The sequence below is a fragment of the Blennius ocellaris genome (assembly GCF_963422515.1).
Source record: "Blennius ocellaris genome assembly, chromosome: 3".
Lineage (NCBI taxonomy): Eukaryota > Metazoa > Chordata > Actinopteri > Blenniiformes > Blenniidae > Blennius > Blennius ocellaris.
Genome location: NC_137652.1, coordinates 18,120,816 through 18,131,917, shown reverse-complemented (window position 1 = coordinate 18,131,917; position 11,102 = coordinate 18,120,816). Strand labels below are relative to the sequence as shown.

General features: G+C 42.9%; 1 protein-coding gene across 3 annotated transcripts; it reads left to right on the top strand.

Annotated features, from left to right (window-relative positions):
• Positions 1 to 6: 6 nt before the first annotated feature.
• Positions 7 to 10,305, top strand: pla2g6 (phospholipase A2, group VI (cytosolic, calcium-independent)). Of its 3 annotated transcripts, XM_080521068.1 has the most exons (17): positions 7 to 106; positions 925 to 1,134; positions 1,742 to 1,922; positions 2,132 to 2,319; positions 2,552 to 2,648; positions 3,577 to 3,759; positions 3,850 to 3,958; positions 5,358 to 5,474; positions 6,053 to 6,137; positions 6,642 to 6,805; positions 6,887 to 7,037; positions 7,130 to 7,266; positions 8,622 to 8,776; positions 8,855 to 8,906; positions 9,015 to 9,130; positions 9,220 to 9,293; positions 9,411 to 10,305. In XM_080521068.1, exons 1-17 carry the CDS (start codon positions 27 to 29, stop codon positions 9,553 to 9,555), a joined length of 2,244 nt encoding a protein of 747 aa, XP_080377194.1. In that variant the 5' UTR covers positions 7 to 26; the 3' UTR covers positions 9,556 to 10,305. The 3 variants fall into 3 exon arrangements, with proteins under 3 accessions (XP_080377194.1, XP_080377196.1, XP_080377195.1); XM_080521070.1 differs by lacking the exon at positions 5,358 to 5,474; XM_080521069.1 differs by lacking the exon at positions 5,358 to 5,474 and having other exon boundaries at positions 6,002 to 6,137.
• Positions 10,306 to 11,102: the final 797 nt, after the last annotated feature.

Genomic DNA, 11,102 nt, shown 5'->3' with positions numbered 1-11,102 from the left:
AAATCCTGCTCAAAGAGGAGGGACGGATGATCCTGTACAAAAACAGCCAGTGTCAGTCATGGGACTGTTTGCTCATGTGTCCGGAAACACCGACGATGACTCTGAGGTCGGTATAGATCACATCATGTGATCAGTAGAAGAGTGGTTTACTCATCTGCTGATAAAGATGCATTTGTCAGCTGGGATGATGTTTGTTTGTAGTAACCAACCTATGGTCTCTGTAATTACCCAATGTTGAGGCCAAGCAAATGCTTTAAGCCACTGAGCTGCTCCACCAGGATTACTTCATTGATGTGCTGATGACTGAAAGTCTGAGTCACAATTTACAATTGAACACCTTGCTCCTTAATTAACATCAACAAGTTTCAAAACTTGCATGCTTTTTTCCTCAAACATCCAGACACGTACCCACTTCAGTGGTAATAATGTTTTTTTTTACTTGCAAACAAATAAGGGTTCCCAAGTTGTCCTGCCAATTACCTTATGACATCTTATTCACCGTGTACCAGAGATAAATGAATATACGTTCTGCTTCTACACAAATTGCTGCAATGCAATGGTGAGTTTAGGTTCAGATCAGTTAAGGCAGACCTAAAATATATACATTTTTGTTAGTTTTAACTTCTTATTCTCAAATAGGACCAATTATTCAAAATTCACACTTATTTAAAATAAAAAAAACACTTCTATCTACTGCAACTATAATATGGGACTTTACAAAACTACAGACTCAAATATCTTTGAAACAAACTGTTTCTGAGTGTCATGCTAAGTTTAAAATATCAGCTCCAGACAATGTTCCATAAGCAAAGTAACAGTGGGACAACAGATCATGCACTTGGAGGTGATATTCATCCTCCTATTTGTTTCCGATGATGTTCCCACACTCCTGTTACCTCAATGTGACCTCTGCTGGGCCTGCAGGCTGTTCCAGGTGGCGTCGGAGGAGGATGCCATGAACTGGTTCCCACAGTACGCCCTCAAGCTGCGACCCTTCTATGAGACGCTTCCCCTGAAGGCCGAGACGGTGCAGCCCATCGTGGACTGCATCCGTCACCACCCGGACTGGAGCTCCGCCCACATCGCCGTGGAGACGGGCCTGAGAGACTGTCTAAAGCATAATTATGTCCAAAGGTAAGCAGGAATGCCTTTGTCTTTTTTTTTTTTGGGGGGGGGGGTTAAACCTTTTTTGAAACCATACATTGTTACTTTATTAGAATCGGTACAGTAGGAAACAGATTATTAGGCAATCTCTTTAACTTTTTTAACCTCTATTTTCTGAAAAGGATTGCCGTTCTATTTGCTACACAGTATTTGGTTTTGGGCCTTATTTTTGACACCCCTGATTTATTTGAATTATGTTCTTATTCTCAGTAAGTTGCCAAACACTGATGATGAGCAATAACACATTGTCAATCAAAACCTCTGAGAAAATTTAAAAGGACCTCTTTCTAAAGCATGTTTTCTTTAGCAAGTGTAAAGTATATCCATGGCTGTAATAATGTAAAAAAAATCAGTTCGAGTTTTAATTTTACGTGTGTATACAAAAAATTCATGTACTGAGAGAACGCCTCTTGCTACTTTAAATTATTCTCAACTCTGAAAAACAAATACTGTCTGATTCATTTGGGATTACTCAATCCAACAAGGCTATATATTCACAGTGACGTACACCCAAAGCTTCTGTTGTAGTCCCTCGGTGTGCAAAGCCCCCACTCGAACGAGCTCCTCGTTTCTCCAGTCAGATCAACGCCCGCGACGCCACGGGCCAGACGCCGCTGCACCTGGCCTGCGAGCGAGGAGATCTGGCGTGTGTCAAGGAGCTGCTGGAGGAGAGCCAGGCCCGCACTGACATCCGAGATCGGAACGGAGAGACACCCATGCACTGCGCCTCCAAGCAGGATTCCCCCACCATCATCCAGGTCGGGATCTCACGATGACTCGTCAGCATTCATTCATGATATAATGGAGTAAAATCCCACTTTTTGTGTGATTTGAGGAGTCATTTATTTAATCTCATCTGAGATAAAAAAGCAATAATTCCTCATTGGATATTTTAAACTGCATATCGACCTCATCTGCTCACCTTTCGCTCTTCCGCACCGTTCTGCATCTCGCTCTCTTCGTCCAGACCTTGTGCTCACGCCTCTGCTCAGGCGTCAACGAGCTCAACGACAACGGGGAGACGCCGCTCCACGTGGCCTGCCGACTGGGACGTGTGGAGGCCGTCAAAGCCCTGCTGGGGGGCGGAGCGAAGTGTGACGTGATCGGTGGGACAGGCTACCCCATTCACTCCGGCATGAAGTACAGTGAGAAAGGGTGAGTTTCATCATGACGAGGCCGGAGGAACCTCTGGTACTAAAAAGGGTGTATCCTTCACAGTCAATGATTATCACCTGGAATCTTCTCTAATCTTCATCTACAATTCAATTTTTAATGTCCATATCTCTGAATGTAGCTTAGGGAATTCGAGTTCTGTACTTCTAAGACGGCTAAAGAAATGAACGGCTCAAACCTTGTTTTTGTTTTTTGTTTTGTGTTCGTGTGGCAGCTGTGTGCAGGAGATCCTCAAAGCTGACCTGGCCCAGCTCCAAGCTGAGGACGCTCTGTATGGCGGGACACCGCTGCACTGGGCTAAAACTGCAGAGGTCAGATGAGGGGAAATATGATTTGTTAACATTTTACAGCATCGCGAAACGTAAACATCCACAGATATGATACGTGCATGCACAATGCAAGAAGAGCAAAAAGAGTAGACTTTCTTGTCTTTATACAAGTAGAATTATATTAAGGCTTTTTTTTAACCTGTTGCCAGTGTAGCAGCTTTACAGAAGAGATGCTATTAGATTTAATGTACTTTGTCATTCCAAACATTATTTTACCTTCTAAAATCTGTGTCTAAAAATGTGACAGAAAGGAACTGTTAATCCAGTGATTCCCAACCTCACAAGATTCATGGGGGTCGCAAAGCCTACTTAATTGTAAAGGTTGCATTTTAGCGCTACATTGCAGCTTATTCTGAGGCTATCATATTGGATATTGCACATTTTGAGGGTTATATTGCACATTTCAGGAGTATATTGTATTAGATATTGCACATTTCTTTTTTCTATTTGCACATCTTGTTCCAGTTTTTCTGGCATATATCCCCTATTTTCCTATTTTTATTCCATTTGTCAGATATATCTTGGCAAAATTCTTTATTTTGATTTTGGGTGATATCTGTCTACAAAGTAGGAGTGCGAGTGAGACAAAAACGTTATTCCACCATGTGTCTTGTATGTAGACTGCTCCCGATGGCTGCAGCCTCCATTAGTAGCTGAACGTGAATGTGATTGGCAATGTAAAGCTCAAGCAGTTGAAAAGTGCTGTATAAGTGAGATCAGTTTACCCATTTACAGCAGAATGTATACTGAACCTCACGTTCACTTTGACTTTGAAGTATGCGAACATCAACGAACCTCCAAATAAATAAACAAATACAATGTGGACATGAAACCACTTAACAGACATTTAGTATGAGATAATCAGCTGGTGATGGTTGAATTTACCTTCGACTGATGTGTGTTGCTCCAGATGTGTCGTCTGCTGCTGGACCACGGCTGTGCAATAAACTACCTCAGTAAGACCGGAGAGAGCGCCCTTCATATATTGGCCAAGAAGGGCCGCTTCGAGGCGGCCATGGTGCTGCTCACCCACGGGGCAAACGCAAACCTGAAGGGGCAGGACGGGAACACGGCGTTGCACCTGGCCATGAAGGTGAGATTATATTGTTCCTTGGAAAAAGAAAAACAAAACTTGGCGTTTCTTCTTTGTTATCCTTTATTGATCAATTGCGCTGCTCTTTAGATGGACCACATGGAGCTGATCAAAGCTCTGATCGTGTTCGGGGCCGATGTGGAGATCCACAATGACCTTGGAGAAACTCCCGGACTCATCGCTGCACGCACCAGCAAAGGTACGAGAGAGTAAACTATAACTGAAGTTGTGAGTCTCTCTCATATATGTGTTTAAATATGCCTGACCTAACACAGCTTGGACCTTATGTATTTAATAGCACGTGTTTCACTGGAGATCTGCATGAAAGCCTCTTGTTTTGTGATGATGGATGTTTGACCTCCTGACATCTTATACATTGTTCTGGTACTGTAAATGAGAAAGTTATTTAACGGAAGGCAGCAGGATGGTCTTGATTTTCTTTTTCCTTCTATTTTTTTTTTTTTTTTTTTAGCAGATCTTCTAGTTGATTCCATTTATTCCAGATTATTGCTGCACAAAACACTAGTTTTTAGTTTCGAGATGTTTGGATCTGATTCTGGTGTCAGAAAGCAGATTTGACTCAGATGATCTGAGAGGCACTTTACCATGAAGCTGTTCATGTTTGTTGAGAGATGTATTGGTATCCAATTTTCTGTAGTTATATCTGAATTTGTCATGTTATGTTTACTTCATTCTTCATGCATAACCATGCAAACCATTTACAGCTTTGAGGACCCGAGGATGAGATAATAAAACGACCAAATTAATTGAGGTTTTTTTAAACTGTTATTGCTCCCCTCCCCTCCATTTCTTGTAGTATGAGCTAATTTTCCAATTTTAGTTGTGCCTTGTTTCAAAGCCCTTTTTAGCAAAGAGGTAAAAGTCTTTTTTTTAAAAAGGACTCGGGTGTGTAAATGAAACTAAAATAAGATCCAATGTTTATTTACAACAATTTTTTTCTGAAAGTTACAAGGAGCCACTACAGAGGTGCTGAATAGCCACATTTCGCTGCAGGTTGCAGATGCTGACGATAGAAAGAGAGAAAACGATTAGACAGAGACAGATTGAGAGGAGGGATTCAAACCCTGGTTTGGGTAGGAGGTGGGGATTCAGAAGAAGGAGAGACAATGTGAGTGACATGGAATAGTGAAACATGGAGTGAGAAAGGAAAGAAGGTCACTGTAGGTCTCCCAGCAGTCTAAACCTACAGAAGCTTCAATGGAAAATGGTCCAGTTTGCAGAGTGACAATGTTTATTTATCCTCACAAAGACAAAGACTCGCTCTACTGGAAGCATTTGTGCTTTTTTTTCTGAATTCAAGAACTAAAATGTTCCCATCTGGTTTTTCAAAGGAGGTTGCCTCAGCCTGAGTTCGAAGGTCTGACTTCCTGAGCACCTGTGCTTTTATTCACTTTTACGTCTCGATGTGTTTTTAGCCATTATTGAATGACTTTGACGCACGATCATTGCTAACAGCTTTCCTCTTCTCTTCGCTCTCCCTCTCTCTCTCTCTCTCTCCATCTTTCCCTCTATCTTCTCTCTCTGCTATCTGTGCATGTGTTAATATTTCTGCTTGCATGTGTATGTTAACATTGAAGGCCCTAATAGAAAGGTACTGCTGGACATGCTGTGTAGTGTAGGAGTCCAGCGTTGCCTCCCTCCCTCCCCCGGCAGCCCTCCTCCCATCTCCAACAACGCCAAGCCTCAAGGCATAGGTAACATCCCAGCTTCCCACTCTCGGGTTCTCTGATTCAGGCTTCAGATATGTCTCCTTTGGATTTTTATTGAGATTTTTACTGTTTTGACCTCTTGAAGCGAGACATGACAAATAAATAATTTGTTATGTCTCGCTTCAAGAGGTCAAAACAGTTGAAATGTGTGTTATTTTAATGCAATCCTTGAAAACAACTCAATCACAATGGTGGAAAAAAATAGATTTATACAAAACTCTTTAATGGATTTTCATCATTCTGAAATAAAGTTCTGATAAAAAACACATTTGGACTCGATTAATGATTATTTTATGTCCAGATGTCAAAACTGAACAAACATCATGTAAAGAGGCAGTATTGCTGTGATAAAAAAAAAAAAAAAATTAGCTCAACAGCACACTGAAAAAAAACTAATGTCATAAATTGAGTAGATGTCATTTTGTAAGAGCTTTTTTCTCTCTGTACGTCAACCCGACTGTCTGATAGAAAACCCCGGGGCCCCTCCTTTCTTCTGTTGTCTGTACATGAAGTCGTCATCCCGCATCGATCCCGTACCAATGGCTGTTGTGATCGCCTTGCAGGGTTTGAGGACATGATGTTTATGGGGGCGGCAATCAGTGCGATGAGCGGAGGCAGATCTCAGGTGGATGGAGGCATTAAAAGAAAGTGAGTACAAGACTGGGTGACAAGCTCAAAGTAAAAAAAAAAACCATTTAGTCCCTCTGCCAAGTACCTTGTTACACTGTGTACCATAGATAAATAAATGGACGTTCTTCTCCTACAGCTCCAGTGATGACCTCATGAAAGTGACTATAATGATCATGTTTCTCACTTTTTGAGAATGGAACGTCTCAGGAAAACCTACAAGTGTCTCTCATCTCATACGAACTCTTTATGTTCACTTTGCTCTGATTGTCCAGCTTCTGTTCAGCACTTCATTCAACAGGCTGCAGAAGTGACGCTCCACACGCTTGTTATTTGACAGTCGCTTCTTCACGCTGCCGCCAGCAGCTGCTTCTGTGTGTGAAGCAGATGAGCGTGTGATGAGAATCTGTGAGGAGTCGATGTCGCCTCGATCACGACGAGCGTTCAGAGTAGAATCTGCTCATTTCCAGACTTTATTCCGTCACTTTGCAGTGTTGGACCAGTTTTCTCGTCTGTGTCGTGCAGGCTGGACAGACTGCTGTGTCTGGACGGTGGCGGCATTAAAGGTCTGGTGCTGATCCAGGTGTTGATCGCCCTGGAAAGAGAGGCGGGCCGACCCATCATAGAGCTCTTCGACTGGGTGGCTGGCACGAGCACCGGGGGCATCCTGGCCCTCGCCATCATCCACGGTGCGCTCACGTTTCAATCTCAGACTTCCTTCCACTTCTTCAAAACAACAGCAGAACACAGAGTGTTTCTCCTCCCTGTAGGGAAGTCCATGGAGTACCTGCGCTGCTTCTACTTCAGGATGAAGGAGCATGTCTTTAAGGGGTCCAGACCCTACGAGTCTGCACCGCTGGAGGATTTCTTGAAGAAAGAATTTGGAGAAAACACCAAGATGACAGATGTTCGGTACCCCAGGTATCATGTCACTGTTAACAAAAGCCGTCACAATCTCTCCGTGCTCTTCAGCCTCGTTCAAGGCTCTTCTCTCTCTCTCTCTGTGTCTCCAGGGTGATGGTGACGAGTGTCCTGGCAGACAGGCATCCGGGCGAGCTGCATATCTTCAGGAACTACGACCCTCCGTCCGTCCACAGGGAGCCCCCGTACACCACGACTGAAACCTTCAAGGCTCTCACCATCCCACAAGGTAGCGCTCATCTGCCCACCATGTACTGGCACTCAAGGGTGAAATCTGTGGAGCTGTTTCTTGGTTCAGCTCATATTCACACATTTTCCAGCCACATGATTTCAAGAAACGGCTTCACAGATGTGGTGTAATCGTTTTAACTCATGAAAGATTATCGTGGCGATCTCTTTTTTTTTAAGCTGAAATCTCACATTCAGGTTATAAAATGTATGAGGGAGACAAAAGTTGCAAACAAATCCCGTAGCCTGTCACATCCTGTGTTTGGTCTGTTTGGGGTCTTTGTTCTGTGGACTTCAAACACTATGTGCTTTTACGGAGCACGCCAAGGGTCTGATGGGCGGGATTACACTTCTATCACAACCAGGAAAACCTTTGGAGAAACAGGCATTAAGCAAAAAGAAATTATGAGAATCAATCAATTTTAATTGTTCATTGTTGTCGTTTTTTTGACACACAATCCACATTAAAACTTGACAATTCGGGACAAAATAGATTGACTTTGCAAAAAGGTGCCATTAGATGCAGTTGTCTTTTTTAACACTCCTTAAAGACTTTAACTGAGGGTGAACATTATGGACAACCAATTCTGTCAACAATATTACCTCTCTCATCTGTTGCATGAGTTACTTGTTGGTCCAGATCACAACACTGGAGGGCCACAGAGTCTGTCCGTCTCCACAATGAAAGCTTCCATCCATGGTCTGAGTTAAACACAAGCCTTTTTCTCCATCATCTTCCTGGTTTAAAAAAACAAACAAAAACAAAACATCCACTTATGCTGCGTGTGTTTGAGTGCCAGTCATGTTGTTGTTTCAGGATGGGAGGATGAGGATGTGTTGATAGTAGGATACACAGAGGAGCCGTCCAGAAAGCGTAGAAAGGTGACGGATGAAGGTGTGTGTAAGAAGGCTTTGAAAACTTACACGACAGAATCATGTGGAAAAGCGTCACTTATTCACAAACCCTAACCCTTATTGTGTATTCACACTGTGAAACACACTCATATTTCTTCTGGACCTGAGATCAGTTATTAAGTGTTATATCTTCTGGCTGTCAGCAGGTGTTTTACATCTGTAGACTGAAATTGTGATATTTCACATATAATTATGTTTTGGAGCAGCAGTATCAAACATAAGGCCTGTAGGCCCAAAGCGGCCCGTCAGATCACTAAGAAAATTGTAGATTATTGAACAACTTCCTGTGGAGTAGTTGAGGTTTTTTTTTGGGGGGGGGGCACATTTTACTGTACATTAAAGCAGAAGGTTTTATTCAATTGGCTTGATGTTTAGATTGTAGTCATTTTCTGGAGCAATTGTTTGCTTTCTGTAAAAATATCAACATTTTGTAATCCCCAGAACAACTGGTGTGGAGAGCAGCTCGCTCCAGTGGCGCTGCTCCCACCTACTTCCGCCCCATGGGTCGCTTTCTGGACGGCGGGCTGCTGGCCAACAACCCCACTCTGGACGCCATGTCAGAAATCCACCAGTACAACAAGGCTTTGAAGGCAGAGGTGGGGTCGCCTCACAGCTGTCTTCATTACATTAATTGATCGGTTTATGTGAGATGTTCGTTTATCTGGATTTCTCAGGGCCTTGAGAAGGACGTCAAGAAGTTGGGGGTCGTGATCTCACTTGGGACAGGTAAGATATCCACAAGCCATATCAACATGGAAAAATAAAGCGTTGCCAAGCTTCCAGACTTGTTCTCATCACCAGAGCTGACTCTGGTTTCCTTTTGTGTGTTTCCAGGAAAACCCCCCCAGGTGGCGGTGAGCTCTGTGGACGTGTTTCGGCCCTCCAACCCTCTGGAGCTGGCCAAGAGCTTCGTGGGAGCCAAGGAGCTGGGCAAGATGCTGGTGGACTGCGTGAGTGTGACCTTTTGTGTTTGAATCAGTTTAATTCTGATTATTTCTTCTGCTTTGCATGATGAAACCGTGTTTCTGTAACCTGACAGTGCACGGACTCGGATGGCTGTGCAGTGGACAGAGCCGGAGCCTGGTGTGAGATGATTGACACCATCTACCACAGGTCAGCCCACCGTGGACATGTTTGATTCTTATTTCTTGTGTGAATATGATGCAGTAAATTGACGTGTCTCAATGAAAGTGCTTCAGAAACTAATCTCAAAAAGTTCCTTTGGTGCAGACTGAGTCCTCAGCTGTCTCAGGAGGTGATGCTGGACGAGGTGAGCGACGCCATCTTGGTGGACATGCTGTGGGAGACACAGATGTACCTCTACGAGAAGAGGGAGATCCTCCAGTCTGTGGCCAAGTTACTGCGGAACGACTGAAATCACAAAGACAGGCTGGCGATGACGCCGAGAGTCGAGCAACGGAACAAAACCCTTGAAGTGATGATCCACGTGTCTGAAACTTGGAGGCGGTGTGGATTCTGCTGAATCAGTGACTGATGTATTTACAGAGAAAAGGCAACAGTAGCAAACGTGTGAAACACAGGAAATGACTGACACCCTGTTGAAGGGACATCATGTAGCAACGTGTCACCTTATCATTAATCCACCATTTATCAGTTTGTTTGAAGAGTAATCATTGTTTTTAGACAGTTTTGTCATGTTTGAGAAGGAATATCAAGTGAATCCTTCCTCTTTTTTGTTCGAACTAGATTGACTCCAGATCTGACTGGTTGTGGTAAAACTGTAACGTAACCTTTGACCCTTTCATGTGTCACACATGTTTCCCCCTGTAACTCCTGTGTAATTATCCACATTGTCATGTTTTCCAGCTCTGAAGATGCTGATGATGAGTTTGTTCTTGCCTTACGTGTCAGTGAAAGACATTTAAACCTTTTTTTTGTTTGCGTCATATTTCCTTGCCTTTCTGACTTGTTTATACTGACATTAAAGACAAAATGCAGCCTCACACTGATTAAATACAAAGTGCACATCATGTTCTGAGTGCATGTTTAACCTGGAATTGTGAAGGAGAAAGAGCAGCTCCTATAAGCAGGAGATGGTTTTGTATTTATTTTCTATCTATACTGATCACTGGATGTGTAAACTTGTGTATTAAAATATATTGTTGTTAACCTAAGATGAATACTTGTTTTCTTGTCTTTTCCAAATGAGTATATTTCAGACACTTTGCATTATAGGAGCTTTTTGTTATTTTTATATGAGATTTCCTCTTTTTTTTTGTCATTTTGTGACCATCACAAGCCCTCCCTGAAGGTAAAACATTCCACAGCATGTATAACAAGGACAAAGTTGTATATATTACATCAGCTGGTGCTTTGATCAAAGCTTATAAACTTGCTCAAAGGCTGACGAATCAACAAGCAGTTGAACTTGACAGAAAAAAGTTGTTGAAGACAATGTTCCACATGGTGGTTAGGGGAAGTGGACTCCAGGGATGCCCGACACTGCTGGAGAACAAAAAATATCCTTTATTTGTTCAAACACAGAAACCAAAATCCTGCACACGCCAGCCACAATGGCACAGAGAAGCTGCAGCACCGGAACATGGAGCACTAACCCAGAAACTGGAACCGACCACCAGAGGACACAAGACGAGTCCTTTATATACTAGAAGCACCAGGTGCAGCTAATCACTCAATCATGCACAGGTGAAAGACATCAGCATGAACCATGACAGTGATTCAGTTAGTTTGAGTGCAGTTTTAATTGGAACAAAACCACCACTTCTTTATTTTTCATCCTTCTTTCTTCTCAGAAATCTTTTACCAAGAAATGACCTGAACGAGGAGTGACGTGTGTATTTGTGTCATGTTGAAGTTGTTGTGTTCTTTTCACATAATTCAAAGTATTCTTCAATGACACGTAGCTTAACATGTCTTAGTACTACAGGAAGCAGCAGCAGG